The sequence below is a fragment of the Leucoraja erinacea genome, chromosome 6 (assembly GCF_028641065.1).
Source record: "Leucoraja erinacea ecotype New England chromosome 6, Leri_hhj_1, whole genome shotgun sequence".
Lineage (NCBI taxonomy): Eukaryota > Metazoa > Chordata > Chondrichthyes > Rajiformes > Rajidae > Leucoraja > Leucoraja erinaceus.
Window position 1 is genome coordinate 34,155,652 of NC_073382.1, and position 18,259 is coordinate 34,173,910.

Here is an 18,259-nt window from a genome sequence, read left to right on the forward strand (position 1 = left end):
GCTCTATAAGGCACTGGTCAGACTGCATTTGGAGTATCGTGAGCTTTTTGATGGGCAAGGAAGGATGTGCTGGCATAGGAGAGGGTCCAGAGGAGGTTTATGACAATGATCCTGGGGATGATTGGATTAATGTATGATGAACATTTGATGGCACATTGCCTGTACTTGCTGGAGTTTAGAAAGATGAGGGGACATTGAACTTACTGGAGTTTAGAAAGATGAGGGGAGTTATTGAACAATGGATAGAATGGATGTGGAGAGGATGTTGCCACTAGTGGGAGAATCTTTGACCTGAGGGCACAGCCTCAAGAATAAAATTGTATACCTTTAGAAAGGGGATGGAGAGGAATTTCATTAGTTAGAGAGTGGTGAATTTGTGTAATTTATTGACAAATAGCTGTGGAGTCCAAGTCATTGGGTGTTTTTAAGGTGGGGAATTACAGATTTTTGATTAATAAGGGTCTCATGTGTTATGGGGAGATAGCAGGAGAATGGAGTTGAGAAGGAAAGATAGATCAGCCAGGATTAAATAGCGGAGTAGATTTGTTGAGGCGGATGGCCTAATTCTACTCCTATGACATGAACTAATGAAACCCCCTCACCTGTATCCACCACTCACTTGTCGGGTTTTGTATTGCTACCTCCTCTTTTGCAACTTTCCTCCTTCCCATCTAAGTGGGACAGGCTCTTTACCCATTGAGTTATTCAAGCACTTGGTGACTTTTTTTGTAAACCAGCATTTTCTGCAGATCCTTGTGACTCCAAGGCATAATTTGTTCTCTATTTAGTCAGAAACATCTTTTTAGAATCAAGATCCCAATTGTAATCTGAGATAATCTCTTCATTCTCCATTTTACTACCAGTTTTAGTGTCATCTGCAAACTTACTAACCATACCAACTATATTCACTTTGAATTAATGTAAGTAACAAACAACAGGAGACACAGCACCGATCCCTGTGGCACATCACTTGTTACAGGTCTCCAGTCTGACATGCAACCCTCTACAACCAACCCTTTTCTCCTTAATTCAAGCCAATTTTAGATCCAATTTGCTAGCTCACCTTAGATTCCATGTGACACCACATTCTAGAAGAGCCTGCCATGACAATACCAGTCAAAGGCCATGCTGGTCCATGTAGAAACATTTACTGTTCTGCCTTTAATAATCTTGTTGGTCACTTCTTCCCAGAATCTGAGAGATACAATTTCCCATGCAAAAATCCATGCCAATTATCCCAAACCAGTGCTATCCTATCCTAATGCACGCAGCTCCTGTTTATCAGAATCCCCTTCTATAACTACCCACCAATTATGTGAAGCTCAACGGTTTGTAGTTCCCAGACTTTTTCATTCTAAAATTGAGGTACATTAGCCACTCTCCACTCATCCGGCACCTCATAGAAACATAGAAAATAGGTGCAGGAGTAGGCCATTCGGCCATTCGAGCTTGCACCGCCATTCAATATGATCATGGCTGATCATCCAACTCAGTATCCCATCCCTGCCTTCTCTCCATACCCCCTGATTCCTTTAGCCACAAGGGCCACATCTAACTCCCTCTTAAATATAGCCAATGAACTGGCCTCAACTACCTTATGTGGCAGAGAATTCCACAGATTCACTACTCTCTGTGTAAAAAATGATTTTCTCATCTCAGTCCTAAAAGACTTCCCTCTTATCCTTAAACTGTGACGCCTAGTTCTGGACTTCTCCACCATTGGGACTAATCTTCCTGCATCTAGGCTGTCCAACCCCTTAAGCATTTTGTAAGTTTCTATAAGATCCCTCCCTCAATCTTCTAAATTCTAGCGAGTACAAGCCGAGTCTATCCAGCCTTTCTTCATATGAAAGTTCTGTCATCCCAGGAATCAGTTTGGTGAACCTTCTCTGTACTCCCTCTATGGCAAGAATATCTTTCCTCAGATTAGGAGACCAAAACTGTACACAATACTCCAGGTGTGGTCTTACCAAGACCCAGTACAACTGCAGTAAAACCTCCCTGTTCTTATACTCAAATCATCTGTGACTAATGATGATACTAATAACACTGTCAGAGACCCCATCATTTCTTCCCCAGCTTTCCATTAGATACCTGGGTACTGGAGATATATTTACCTGTATGCAGTTGTAAGTACTCCAGCACCACCTCTTCTGTTATGTTCGGTTCACTATTAATTTCCCTGAATTCCCTAACATTAATATATTTCTAAAAAGATGATTTTGATATGTTGTTCAAAATACAGGTCAATGGAAAATCTGGCATGGTCTCGGTCGCGATGTACAGGATTCTATACACTGGGATTATGATGGCAAAGAAAATGAATTAAAGGGGGTCAAAAGAAAATAATTAAAGATAAACATTTCACTTCCAGCAAAAACACAGAAGACTATGAACTGGGAATGCACAATTTCTCAAAGTGCATTCATGGTCAATTCCAAGAGCTCCAAAGCTCGAAATCACCCTCAAGATTGTTAGGCTGGTGTCTAAAGATCTTGGTACTGGTTCACAAAGATTTGTCTACAAAATTCAGCAGACTCTCCAGCATGGGGTTTACCAACCCTGATATAATTTGCTAGCAGGTCATTCAACTGGCTCACTGGCAAATCAAATTGTAAATATTGGCAGTCATCAACCAGGGGAAATAAAAAGCTAAATGTTATAATATGTTATGAAATTAAAAGAGAGCAAAATAAAAGATAGGATGTGTGCATGTAGTGTGATGAAGATGAAATATCAAGATAAGATTAAATTAGGGTTTATTATTTAAAAATTATGGTATTTAAAAAAAATAAATTCTGAATTTGAGATTGGCTTTTCAAGGCCAAAAACTATGTTCAATAGTTTCTAAGATGGATGCTGGGATTTTAAACATAGATCTGTATAAGTACTCAGGGCCAGTTCTTGATGCCTGCAGGTTACTGTAAACATGTTAATCAGGTCCAGACTTCTACATAGCTTTGCCTCCCCCTGAGTAAGAATTTGAGGCAGTGCATGCTCTACTGCTGCAAATAAGTATCTATAATTATGCTTTCATCTTTGATTATTATATATAACTATGCTTTCATCTTTGTCTGCCCATATTGGGATGGCCTATTCCAGTAATGCTAAAAATATCTCGGTATTAGTATAATTGTTGTGTTGATACATTTATGTATTTGGATTTTAATTATTAAAAAATCATCTCAACATGTCAGTTTGCTTCTGACCATCTTCTTTCAGTCTTTTGTAGCGCAGAAGACCATAAAATAATCTCTACTGGATTATTGTCTTGTCAGAATTATATTACAAATATGGTAACAGGATCTGTAAGGGAATGACTAATTGCAATTGATCTTTAGGTTATTTTATTTGAATTCCTCCTTCTCACAAATATATTTTGCATGCAATATAACTTGAACTGTACACAGAATATATAGCAAGCTACCTCTGCAGACATGGTACCATTGATTTCTGATCATTTGACATTCATACTGTTATTGATATTCAGTGTCAATAAATAGCGTTATTAGTCAGATTGATGGTTTCATTTTAAGATTTTCCTTTAATTAACAACAATGCAAATATCTGACAAAGCTTGTGTAGAATTAGCAGAATGGGTACTAATGGGCACAAATTGATTGACATGTTTAATACATTCACTGTAATAATTGGTGAATGGTTTGTTTTATGTGTCTCACCAGTGATAAATATGAATGAGTGTAGGTGATGGCGAATATAAATTAAAGCTGTGCTGCTGATTGTAATAAGCTCTTTCCACATTAGCTGTTGTAACTAACCACAATTGCAGAATGCCCTACTTTTCAACACATGTACGGTAGCTAAAAGGTCATGTGATATGAACAGGAATAGGCCATTCATCCCATCAAGTCTGCTCTGCCATTCAATCATGGCTGATCTATCTCTCCTAACCCCATTCTCCTGCCTTTCCCTATATCCCCTGGCACCCATACTAATCAAGAATATTTCTATCTCTGCCTTAAACATATCCATTGACTTGGCCTCCACAGCCTTCTGTTGCAAAGAATTCCACAGATTGACCACTCTCTGATTAAAGACATTTCTCCTCATCTCCTTCCTAAAGGAAGGTCCTTTAATTCTGAGGCTATGATCTCTAATCTTAGACTCTCCCACAAGTGGAAACATCCTAATAGACCAAGGTAATGTCGATGGAATGGGTGCAAGCTTGAGGAAATACCCAGAAAAGAAGGTTCTGCAGAAAAGAACTATGAATAAGCCTTGTCAAATGCCAGAAACAGACTAGGATAGAAAAGCACAATGAGCAAACAATTTTTTGTATCCTGACTTTATTTCAACTAAAAGTTCAGTGCGCATATTTTTTTTACACAAGAAAGGCACCCCTGCTTTATTTAAAAACTGTACAGAATAAATAGTTTACAGGAATATCTTACAATTTTGTAAATGAAAATATAGCTTGCAGACTTCTATGTTGTATTTGAAACAAATCATATTCTTCAACATTTTGGTCTTTGTTTTTGCTTTTCTTCTCCATATGTGTCAGTTTAAAAATCTTCTGTAAAAGGAAGATTTACCAAAACAAAACACAGTTTAAGATTTTCTTGAAAATAAAAGCCTTGAATGCAGTTCCAGGCTTCAAGGAATTGGGAATTAATTGACGTGGAAGAATTGTCACAAAGAGAATATGACTCAGTCTAAATACAATGTGCCACCACATTTGGGCCTGCTTCTTACAGTAGTTATTTCAAGACTTACACTGCTGCAAGTTCAAACTGTTGTCTATAATTTAAAATCCAGCAGCAACAGATTGGATTGTCAGAAATCATGTAACTCACCTCCCATATTAGACAATCATTTCAGAAGACCATAATAGTACAGTATATGTGTTAACTAAAATGAAAACATAGTCAATAAACAAAGTCATTGGTTTACGTCAATTGAATAGATCAGATTCTGTTTTGTCATAGGGAATTGTCACTTTTGTTTTAGGGATCACGTTCCATGATTTCATCCACTGTTCCATGAAAACTGCAAACCTGTGGCCTTGAAAATAAGGCTTCCCAGTAAATGTGCATACAGGCAGCAATCACCACTTCAGGAACCCTCTTTCGATCACCATTGGTTCACTTGACAGCATCATTAGGTTATTTTAATAGGATTGTCTCAACAATTATAAAATGATCGCCCTGACGTTTAATAAAGCTTTGTGCTTGGCAATGCACAGTCTCCACACTGTGAAATAAATCCTGTGGGCTGTTACTGTACCTGCACCTACATTCTCTATTGGCTATTCCCAGTGGTTTCTCTATCGATCCCTGAGTTAAATAAGGATTACTGCTGTATTGTTTGCAGGATAAAGAGAATCATCTGTAAAGGCACTACTGTCTTAGTACAGCAAATAATCTTATTTATCACAATGTAACAGGCAAGTTAAAAATACCAATGCCCTTGAAAGAGTTATGGTTGGTTCAATGCTGTCTGCTGTTCCAAAACCTCTAAGTAGTCAGGCTCAGTTTGTAATTTTGCTTTCAGCTCAAAATATTCATTTTTAGTCTCTTCAACCACAACTTTTTTAGGTCTTGAATATATGATTGCTTCCATCAGTTTCAGCTCTTCATGCCTGGAAGGGTAGCAAACATTTAGATCTGATTGTAAAGGAGAGTAATTTTTCTTCAGATATTCCGTGATTCCAATTTGCTGGAGTTCCCTTTCCTTTTCAAGAATATTTCTGTACATTGAAGTAGGATCATGGAGGGTCATAAACTCTGGGGCCTGCTCTATAGCATTGAATTTAATGTTGGGACTTGTGAACAGAGGGTCATTTTCTCTCATCATGTGACTCCTGTAGATCATTTTTGCCTCATTCCCATCTTTGCTCTCATTGTCAAACTCCATATCCCTCATATTATAAGAACGGCTTCTGCACACTGGACCAATTGCATCGATTGTGTGATGCTCATATATATTTCCATCTGGTCTTTCTTCAGTATGATGGGTTCTCTTGTGTCCATACACACTGTATTGGACCTGCAAAGGACTGCAATTCTGTATGGGAGTCATTTTATGTTTTTTCTTTGATCTTCTCCGACGGTGAAGCACAAGGACCACCATCCCAGCTGCACTGAACACAATTAGTAAGAATACCACTAACAAGCTAAGGATCAAAACAGAAAGTGGGACTGTGCCCATGATGGTACCCAGGAAGCTGGAGTCAGTACCAGACGCTGCCGTGGTTGAATCAATATTACTCGCCTCTGTTGGTGGGCCCAGGATGCTTGTTAATCCCGGGCATATCAATTCATTGCTTAACATTTTCAAATCTTTCTTCGCAAACTTTTCAGGGGACTCGCACATTACCTCACTGACAGTAACATTTTTAGGGAGTCTTTCCATCCATTGTTTCAAGCTTACCAAATCACAAGTACAATCCCAAGGATTATCTTCTAAATCAATCTGAACCAGAAACTCAAGTTGGTCTATTACATTGCTCACAGGAAGATGCATTAAATGGTTACTTTTAAGATTTAAGCGTAGAAGTGGAACACCAGCAAATATATGTGGAGGCAAACTATGAAGAAGATTGTTGTTCAAATACAAGACCTTGAGCTGTGGTAGGGCACTAAATGTTCCTGGTAGTACCTCTTTGATTATATTGTGCTCCAGATACAAGTACTGAAGGCAATTGAGACCAATGAACATTTCTTTTCTTAATCTTACAATACTGTTACCATTCAAATACAACTTGTGAAGATTGGTGAGGTTTGCAAAAGCACCATCTTCAATTGTTGTTATTCGATTATTCCCAAAATGAAGTAAGTCTAGGCTACCATAACCCAGTAGATCAGATTTTCTCACTGACTGGATAACATTATCTGTCAAATAAAGCTTTATTGGATTTGGTGGACTAGGCACAAGGTCTGACAAACTTTTAATGTTTCTTTCTTGACATTTCATTATCTGCCCAACATTTGGTTGTGTGCTGCAATGACAAGTTGCCACGCAGGGCGATTTTGGATAGTTCACAGGCCTTGTTGTAACAATTTTACCATTGTCCTGTCCATCAGGTTGTAGAAAGTATGGATCCTTTTTAGGTTCATTAATACCCGACTTATTGGCATTCTGGATGTTGATATGAATGGTATCACCAGCTGGAGTCACTACCAAATGAATTGAATTAATTGGTTCTTCAAAGTCAGTCCCAGAACCGGTAGCACAAATCTCCACAACTGGGATTTTAGTTAAAATTTTACCCTTCAGTCTAAATGGTTGCATACAAACAACATCCCCGATATTTGACTGGGGTGGCATATTTTCCAGCCAGGATCTGAGTGGTAATAAATCACAATCACACTTCCATTGGTTGTCCTCCAGCTGTAGCTCCATTATTCTGCCAATATGCTCCAAAAAGCCGACATACTGAAGCGAATTTAAGTGATTTCCACGAAGATCCAGGTGTGTCAGGGGGACAAAACGAAAGATGTTGGTGGGGAGAAAAGGGATCGCATTGTCATTCAGGATGAGCACTTTCAGCCGGTGAAGTTTACTGAAAGCACCAGGCTCAATAATCTGGATGAAATTATTATCTGCTTGAAGGAATTCCAAATTGTCCAATCCTCTAAACGTGCCCTCATGCAGAATTTCCAAAAAGTTACCGTTTATATGCAAGCGTTTCAAAGAACTAAGGCCAGTGAAAGTCCCAGCCTCCAAGGTTTGCAAATTATTCTTGCCGAGATGTAGTGACAAAGCATTTCTGAAGCTGATGAAGTCATTGCGATATATTACACTCACAAAGTTTTCTTGTAGGTTAAGATTGTAGCTATATGTCTGTGGCGGTTTTATTTGAGATATTTCAGTGATGTCTTTGTTTTGACAATTTATGTGCAGCAAACCATCTCTTTCTTCACAGGAGCACAGCCGTTCACACACTTCCTTATCTGAAGCATTAGAAGGATCTGCCATGTGCGAAGTGATTATAACTAAAACCACACTTAGTCGAAGAGGCCAGGTCAACATTTTGTCAGAATTTCACAGTGGTTAAGTACCTGTTGAAACAAAATGCATATTATTTAATAAACATTGCACAATAAGGAAAGACAACAGATATCTAATTCAAATATAATAGCACAACCTTAACCAGAGGCATGAAGGATTAGGGTCCATCACACAAATCAACCCACCCCCCTCCCATCCCCAAATCCCCCACCAACTCTATCTACAATTCACGCTGCTTCAGGAAAGTAGCTAACATAATCAAGGACCATTTACACTCTTGGTCATTCCCTCCTTTCTTCCTGTCTTCCATCAGGCAGATATTTCAAAAGCTTGAAAGCATGTACCACCAGATTCAGGACCAACTCCTTCCCCACTATTATCAGACCACTGAATGGATCTCCATTTGCGAGGATGTAGTCCTAATCTCCCACCTTACCTTATTGCAGCCCCTACACTTATTTTTATATCTGCACTTTCTCTGCTCCATAATACTGTGACACTATTCAGCACACTGCTTGTTTTATTTCTTTGCACTAATTATTGTACTTCTGTATGGCTTGACTGTACTTCTGTATGATTAGCCCGGACAGCGTGTAAACAAATTATTTCACTGTATACTTGTACATGTGACAATAATAAACCAATGCCAAAACCCTCAAGTGGATAAGCAAGCCATGCAATAAGCTATGTGCTATTCTCCACAATATTTGGTCACTGTAAATTGCTCCTGATACATAAGTGATTGTTAGAATCCTGGTGAAATTGATGAGAAGGAGGGGGATAGGGAACAAGATTAACACATAATTGGTGAAAATGGTGCTAAATGTTCAGTGCTGCCTCATTTGGTCGAAGGGCCTGTTTCTGTGCTGCGTGACTGTGATTCTCTGTGTGATCTCTGCCAATTCACAGAGGATTCAAATTTTCCCACTAAATTTCCTTTTAGTAGGTGTGCAAGTATATGGGTGTAGTAATCTTTGTGTCAATCAGTCAGTGTCAGTCAGTCTCAGGCTCCAGGTAGTAGTCAAAATAGACCTTAACAAAGGAACAAGCGCTACAATAAACCTACAATCTCCAATATCCTCCATTTGAAATGAAATATCTAAAGATGAAGTTTCATCTTTTATGTCAATTCAAATGTGATCCTATCAACTTCCAACCATTAACTTCTAACAGATGGTAATCATAGCAGGGAAAAGTAGTTTGAATGCTTCTTTGATCTACATTAGCCTAATGGATGAAAAATTTACAATAATGCTTATTCGACATTCCCCTTCATAGAAACATAGAAACATAGAAAATAACTGCAGGAGTAGGCCATTCAGCCCTTCGAGCCTGCACCGCCATTCAATATGATCATGGCTAAACATCCAACTCAGTATCCTGTACCTGCTTTCTCTCCATACCCCCTGATCCCTTTAGCCACATGGGGCCACATCTAACTCCCTCTTAAATATAGCCAATGAACTGGCCTCAACTACCTTTTGCGGCAGAGAATTCCAGAGATTCACCACTATCAGTGTGAAAAAAGTTTTCCTCATCTCTGTCATAAAAGATTTCCCCCTTATTCTTAAACTGTGACCCCTTGTGCTGGGCTTCCCCAACATCGGGAACAATCTTCCTGCATCTAGCCTGTCCAACATCTTAAGAATTTTGTAAGTTTCTATAAGATCCCCCCTCAATCTTCTAAATTCTAGCGAGTACAAACTGAGTCTATCCAGTCTTTCTTCATATGAAAGTCCTGACATCCCAGGAATCAGTCTGGTGAACCTTCTCTGTACTCCCTCTATGGCAAGAATGTCTTTCCTCAGATTAGGAGACCAAAACTGTACGCAATACTCCAGGTGTGGTCTCACCAAGACCCTGTACAACTGCAGTAGAACCTCCCTGCTCCTATACTCAAATCCTTTTGCTATGAATGCTAACATACCATTCGCCTTCTTCACTGCCTGCTGCATCTGCATGCCTACTTTTAATGACTGGTGTACCATGACACCCAGGTCTCGTTGCATCTCCCCCTTTCCTAATTGGCCACCATTCAGATAATAATCTACTTTCCTGTTTTTGCCACCAAAGTGGATAACCTCACATTTATGCACATTATACTGCATCTGCCATGCATTTGCCCACTCACCCAGCCTATCCAAGTCAACTTGCAGCCTCCTAGCATCCTCCTCACAGCTAACACTGCCCCCCAGCTTCGTGTCATCCGCAAACTTGGAGATGTTGCATTCAATTCCCTCGTCCAAATCATTAATTTATCTCGTAAATAACTGGTGTCCCAGAACTGAGCATTGCGGTACCCCACTAGTCACTGCCTGCCATTGTGAAAAGGACCAGTTTACTCCTACTCTTTGCTTCCTGTCTACCAACCAGTTCTCTATCCACATCAATACTGAACCCCCAATACCGTATGCTTTAAGTTTGTATACTAATCTCTTATGTGGTACCTTGTCGAAAGCCTTCTGAAAGTCCAGATATAACACATCCACTGGTTCTCCCTTATCCACTACTAGTTACATCCTCGAAAAATTCTATAAGATTCGTCAGACATGATTTAACTTTCGTAAATCCATGCTGACTTTGTCCAATGATTTCACGACTTTCCAAATGTGCTGCTATCCCATCTTTAATAACTGATTCTAGCAGTCTTCATGTGTTCTGTCAGATTGCAAAGCTCCACACTGTGAAGCACTAAGGATGAAAATTTTCCTCCATTGCTCTGCCTAAAGTTGCGTACTGTGAGATCAATTTTTTAAATCACATTTTATATCACTTGCATCGCTGATAGACATTTTTAAAATTTGTTTATCTTTTAGAACTGCATATCAACAGAAGTAAAGTAATAGTATTGTAGATTTGTTAGAGCATGATAAGAGGCTATTCAGCCCATGTTCAGCTCCCTGTAAGAGCAAGCTGGAAACTCCCATTCCCCAATTTCTCTGAATCCCAATATATTTTTGCATTCCTCAAGAAACTACCCAAATAAAATCGGTTTTAAAGGATATCCCCCTTATCCTTAAGCTGTGACCCCTTGTCCTGGACTTCCCCAACATCGGGAATAATCTTCCTGCTTCTAGCCTGTCCAACCCCTTAAGAATTTTGTAAGTTTCTATAAGATCCCCTCTCAGTCTCCTAAATTCTAGAGAGTATAAACCAAGTCTATCCAGTCTTTCTTCATAAGACGGTCCTGACATCCCAGGAATCAGTCTGGTAAACCTTCTCTGCACTCCCTCTATGGCAATAATGTCCTTCCTCAGATTTGGAGACCAAAACTGTACGCAATACTCCAGGTGTGGTCTCACCCTGTACAACTGCAGTAGATCCTCCCTGCTCCTATACTCAAATCCTTTTGCTATGAAAGCTAACATACCATTCGCTTTCTTCACTGCCTGCTGCACCTGCATGCCTACTTTCAATGACTGGTGTACCATGACACCCAGGTCTCGCTGCATCTCCCCTTTCCCTAATCGGCCACCATTTGGATAATAATCTGCTTTCCTGTTTTTGCCACCAAAATGGATAACATTTATCACATTTTACCCCTGGTTCAACCTTTTCATTGCTAACCATTTTAACTCCCTTCCCATTTCATATGGTTATTTCTGCCTTTGGCCTCCTCTCTTGTCAGAGTGAGGACATACAAATATTTGATGGACAGCATCTCATATTCATCTTTGATAGATGTATGAGTATTAATTTCCCCAGTTTCTCAAATAATACCTCTAATATCCACCCTTCTCCCTCCCCTCTAACATTCCCCTGGCCTGCCAACCCAGTGTGCACACATTACTCCTGCCATCTTCTATCACCACAGCCACTGCTCATTTCTCCTCCTTTCTGCACACATTTCCTTTCCCTAAGATTCATGGTTCCCTTTTATCCCCAATCTTCCCCCTCCCCCTCATCCCCTTTCACCCATATCAAGGGATAAGGGGAAAAATCAGGAACAGGGTACAGATTTTAGATGATGAGCCATGATCATATTGAATGGCGGTACTGGCTCAAAGGGCCGAATGGCTTACTCCTGCACCTATTTTTCTATGTTTTCTATATTTATAACCATCCCTCACCTTTTACAAGTCACTCCTTTTCTTATTGGACACCCTTTATGAATTTGTCACTTACTCCACCCATTTGCTAAGCAACCATCTCCACCATCCTGCACCTGTATCCACCTGGCTTTATCCTGCCTCCAGCTTTTTCTTCATATTCGAATCAATCTGAGGAAGGGTCCTGACCCCAATGTTGTCTGTCCATTCCCGTCCACAGATGCTGCCTGACCCATTGAGTTCCTCCATTACTTTGTCTTTTGCTCACCTTCTACATTTCTGTGTGTGCATCGCAACACCCCTCAAAGGCAATGTCATGTCATGTCATAAAATCAGAAGCCAATTGCACACGGAAGCTCGCATAAATATTAATGCCTATTTAAGTACATGTTGGATCACACTGATGGCTTGACATTTGTTCAGTAAAGAAGCAGTGGCTAGTTACAAGGGATGTCAGACTTCCCACACTTTCTTGCCTGTGAATAGCAGCGTGGAAGTATGAGATGTGAGGATCATCAGATAGCAGCACGAGATACACTTAGTATGTGGTTCTTCATGTTTATGTCAGGCATAAATGATGCATCTGACATATTGTATGAGCATCTTTGCTAAGATAAGTGGCTTGCATTATTTAATTTAGCCTAATTATTATTAATAGATTAATTAAGTCACACAAATTGAAAATGGTTTAAAATATTTTTTTAATTCTGATGATTGGAGACATTCAGAAACAATAGGGAAGATATATTTTGCCAGCAATAGATGACGACTGCCTACAGCCCAGTCACCACTGTATCTCATGGAAAAGCTGCAGCAAGACAATTGGCAGAAGCTCTGGGAAATGTGCTGCTTCCATAGGCATTGTGTGAGAGATAAACTGGATCAACCCTGAAATTGAATGAGAGATATAATGATCAGTTCATCAAGGATAACACATTTCCGTTTCTTTAAAATAATGTCTGAGGATGTTTTACCCCCCACACGCATCTAAATGACAGAGCTACAACAGCCTTTCCGCACTTTGTTCGATAAACACAACTTCCCATGGTGTTGTGTTCACTGGAAAGCCCAATTGGATATACACACTTGCAATTAAAGAAATTACAACACTAGAAATCTGAATTAAAAACAGACAATACACGTCAAGTAGCAAAGGTAGGAAGACAACCAGAGAACATTTTCATGCCGGATACCTTTCATTAGAAATGGGGAGAGAAACCAAGTTAGTATTAAGTTGCAGAAAAGTGAAGGATGAGAGGATGAACAAAATAAAGGTATACAGTGCCCTCCATAATGTTTGGGACAAAGACCCATCATTTATTTATTTGCCTCTGTACTCCAGAATTTGAGATTTGTAATAGAAAAAAAAATCACATAGTTAAAGTGCACATTGTCAGATTTTAATAAAGGCCATTTTTATCCCTTTCACCATGTAGAAATTATAGCTGTGTTTATACATAGTCCCCCCATTTCAGGGCACCATAATGTCTGGGACAAAGTAATGCCATGCAAATGAAAGTAGTCGTGTTTAGTATTTTGTTGCATATCCTTGCAATACAATGACTGCTTGAATTCTGCAATTCATTGACATCATCAGTTACTGGGTGTCTTCTCTGGTGATGCTCTGCCAGGCCTGTATTATAGCCAGCTTTAGCTTATGGGGGATTTGGGGGATAGTCCTCTTCAGTTTTCTCTTCAGCATATAAAACTCATGCTCAATTGGGTTCAGATCGGGTGATTGACTTGGCCACTCAAGAATTGACAATTTTTTAGTTTTGAAAAACTCTTTTGTTGTTTTAGCAGTATGTTTGGGATCATTGTCTTTCTGTAGAATGAACCGCCGGCCAATGTGTGTTGAGGCATTAGTTTGAACTTGAGCAGATAAGATGTGTCTATACACTTCAGAATTCATTATGCTACTATCATCAGCAGTTGTATCATCAATGAAGATAAGTGAGCCAGTACCTTCAGCAGCCATACATGCCCAGGCCATAACACTCCACCACCGTCACAGATGAGGTGGTATGCTTTGGATCTTGGACAGTTTCTTCTCTCCTCCATACTTTGATCTTGCCATCACTCTGATATGTTAATATTCATCTCATCTGTCCACAAGATCTTTTCCTAGAACTGTGGTTTCTCTTTGAAGTACTTTTTGGCAAACTGTAACCCGGCCATTCTATTTTTGCAGCTCACCAGTGGTTTGCATCTTGCAGTGTAGCCTCTGTATTTCTGTTCATGAAGTCTTCTGCGGACAGTGGTCATTGACAAATCTACACCCGACTCCTGAAGAGTGTACCTGATCTGTTGGACAGGTGTTTGGGGATTTTTCTTTATATAACCATATAACCATATAACAATTACAGCACGGAAACAGGCCATCTCGACCCTTCTAGTCCGTGCCGAACACATAATCTCCCCTAGTCCCATATACCTGTGCTCAGAACATAACCCTCCATTCCCTTCCCATCCATAAAACTATCCAATTTATTTTTAAATGATAAAAACGAACCTGCCTCCACCACCTTCACCGGAAGCTCATTCCACACAGCTACCACTCTCTGAGTAAAGAAGTTCCCCCTCATGTTACCCCTAAACTTCAGTCCCTTAATTCTCAAGTCATGTCCCCCTGTTTGAATCTTCCCTACTCTCAGTGGGAAAAGCTTTTCCACGTCAACTCTGTCTATCCCTCTCATCATTTTAAAAACCTCTATCAAGTCCCCCCTTAACCTTCTGCGCTCCAAAGAATAAAGCCCTAACTTGTTCAACCTTTCTCTGTAACTTAGTTGCTGAACCCCAGGCAACATTCTAGTAAATCTCCTCTGTACTCTCACTATTTTGTTGACATCCTTTCTATAATTAGGCGACCAAAATGGTACACCATACTCCAGAATTGACCTCACCAATGCCTTGTACAATTTGAACATTACATCCGAACTTCTATACTCAATGCTCTGATTTATAAAGGCCAGCACACCAAAAGCTTTCTTTACCACCCTATCTACATGAGATTCCACTTTCAGGGAACTGTGCACAGTTATTCCCAGATCCCTCTGTTCACCTACATTCTTCAATTCCCTACCATTTACCATGTACGTCCTATTTTGATTTGTCCTGCCAAGATGTAGCACCTCACACTTATCAGCATTAAACGCCATCTGCCATCTTTCAGCCCACTCTTCCAACTGGCATAAATCTCTCTGTAGACTTTGAAACTCTACTTCATTACCCGCAACCCCACCTATCTTAGTATCATCTGCATACTTACTAATCCAATTTACCACACCATCATCCAGATCATTGATGTACATGACAAACAACAGTGGACCCAACACAGATCCCTGTGGCACCCCACTCGTCACTGGCCTCCAACCTGACAAACAACCATCCACCATTACTCTCTGGCATCTCCCATTCAGCCACTGTTGAATCCATCTTGCTACTCCACCATTAATACCCAACCATTGAACCTTCTTAACCAACCTTCCATGAGGAACCTTGTCAAAGGCCTTACTGAAGTCCATATACACAACATCCACTGCATTACCCTCATCAATTTCCCGAGTAACATCTTCAAAAAATTCAAGAAGATTAGTTAAACATGACCTTCCAGGCACAAATCCATGTTGACTGTTCCTAATCAGACCCTGTTTATCCAGATGCTTATATATATTATCTCTAAGTATTCTTTCCATTAATTTGCCCACCACTGACGTCAAACTAACAGGTCTATAATTGCTAGGTTTACTCTTAGACCCCTTTTTAAACAATGGAACAACATGCGCAGTACGCCAATCCTCCGGCACTATTCCCATTTCTAACGACATTTGAAATATTTCTGCCATAGCCCCTGCTATTTCTACACTAACTTCCCTCAATGTCCTAGGGAATATCCTGTCCGGACCTGGAGACTTATCCACTTTTATATTTCTCAAAAGTGTCAGTTCTTCCTCTTCTTTGATCCTCATAGTTTCCATAGCTACTCTACTTGCTTCCCTTACCTTACATAATTCAATACCCTTCTCCTTGGTGAATACCGAAGAAAAGAAACTGTTCAATATCTCCCCCATCTCTTTTGGCTCTGCAGATAGTTGTCCACTCTGACTCTCTAATGGACCAATTTTATCCCTCGTTATCCTTTTGCTATTAATATAGCGGTAGAAACCCTTCGGATTTACTTTTACCTTACTTGCCAAAGCAACCTCATATCTTCTTTTAGCTTTTCTAATTTCTTTCTTAAGATTCTTTTTACATTCTTTATACTCCTCAAGCACCTCATTTACTCCATGCTGCCTATAATTATTGTAGATCTCTCTCTCTTTTTATTATAGAGATAATTCTTCTGTCATCAGCTGTGGAGGTCTTCCTTGGCCTGCCAGTCCCTTTGCGATTAGTAAGCTCACCAGTGCTCACTTTCTTCTTAATGATGTTCCAAACAGTTGATTTTGGTATGCCTAAGGTTTGGCTGATGTCTCTAACAGTTTTATTCTTGTTTCTCAGTCTCATAATGGGTTTTTTGACATTCATTGACACAACTTTGGTCCTCATGTTGATAGACAGCAATAACGTTTCCAAAGGTAATGGAAAGACTGGAGGAAAGACTGGCTATCTTATGCCTGCATTAACGAGGCAATGAAACACACCTGAGCAATTGCAAATGCCTGTGAAGCCATGTGTCCCAAACATTATGGTGTCCTGAAATGGGGGTCCTGGGGGGGGGGGGGGGGGGGGGGGGGGGGGGGAGATGGGACTATGTATAAACACAGCTGTAATTTCTACATGGTGAAACTAAAATGTATAAAAATGTCCTTTAATAACATCCGACAATGTGCACTTTAACCACATGTGATTTTATCTATTGCAAATGTTAAATTGCGGAGCACAGAGGCAAATAAATAAATGATGGGTCTTTGTCCCAAACATTATGGAGGGCACAGTATATGTGCTAGAGCGATGTCAGGGTTGCAATAGTGATAATTCCCCCCGCCCCCCGACCCCAATCAAATGGACTGAGGATAGGTGGAAAGTGATAATGCAAATAATTGTAATGTGTTATGAAATGCAGAGCTACACAACATGTTCTGCAATTCACAGTTTCCTGAAGGAAAGAGAAAAAAATGGATCCAACATCACAGATGGATGAATTCTGACAGAATTAGGGTTTTTGATAGTCAGAGAAAATGCTTTACCTGTTGTTGGGAACTTAATATTGAGTGCAGACGGCTTCAGTGCCCACACAGAAGATGGGACACTATGTAATTATGCTCCTAGAGCTAACCCCCATAGTCTAGTTCAGGAAAACACCGAGTCTAGCACTGGACCACTACATCTTTTATTTTACGAAATAATGACGAATTCCGTATACGATACCTAGCTACACCGCGGGATCGATCCTTGTCTATGCTTGTCCAAGCCCTTCAGCCTCGTGCAAGCAGATACTTCCAAAAGGTTACACAGTCCAGAGGATCGACAACGAACCTCGTGGGAGTTACCTTTTATACCCTGAGGGCCAGATCCACATGGGCTGGTACCCCTACAAACCAATCACAGATATCGATTACATTAAAGTGTTATTTGCAGTACCCCAACCCAATTACAAAGCATCCCATTACAATGTTTCTACAGAAGCTTTTGGAAATAAGTCAGTTGACCCAAGTAATGCAAAATTCTCCTGGGGAGTATAAACAATTCAAACAAGGCTTCACACTTCAGCCAATTCTCAAACAGTAACATAAACACCTTGTAACATTATTAACAATCCTTCTGCAGCCAGCTTATCATGCTAATGCAGTTGCAACACCTTTGGGGTTCTCTGCAAAGTAGTCACACATTTTAATAATTGTGAGGACATCTGGACCTCACCTTATCTGATAGTTCAATCTAGGACATAGACTACCTGGCACCAATTTGCAGCTCTCAGCTTTGCACATAAATTGACCAAACAAGTTTTACAGATGCCCTGATCCTCTATCTTATATATCTCTATTTTAGCCCATATTAACAACTGTTGATCAAGCTCATATTGAGCCTTTGTTTAACAGTGTAGGAGGCCACAGTTAAGAATTTGTACCAATTATTTTTACACGAGACATAATCTTCTAATTTTCATATTTGTAGATTGGTTATTGTATGTGAACCAATCATAGTAGAGTAGGTGCCAAACACCAATGTGTTGGTGCCAAACTGTTGCAAATGGGACAGGAAGTTGTTCTGTCCCGTATGTACTTGCCATACCGGGC

The 18,259-nt window shown here is 40.0% G+C and overlaps 1 protein-coding gene across 5 annotated transcripts in view; it reads right to left on the minus strand.

Moving 5' to 3' along the window:
* Positions 1-4,234: 4,234 nt before the first annotated feature.
* slitrk6 (SLIT and NTRK-like family, member 6) overlaps positions 4,235-18,259 on the minus strand; it is a 49,547-nt gene continuing 35,522 nt past the window's right edge. For 3 of the 5 annotated variants that reach the window (XM_055636797.1, XM_055636798.1, XM_055636799.1), the window contains one exon: positions 4,236-8,021. In XM_055636797.1, the coding sequence (XP_055492772.1) occupies positions 5,437-7,992 (2,556 nt within the window). In that variant the 5' untranslated portion in view covers positions 7,993-8,021 and the 3' untranslated portion in view covers positions 4,236-5,436. Of the gene's footprint in view, positions 8,022-18,259 lie in introns of all 5 variants that reach the window. The other 2 variants (XM_055636800.1, XM_055636801.1) reach the window with 1 other exon arrangement.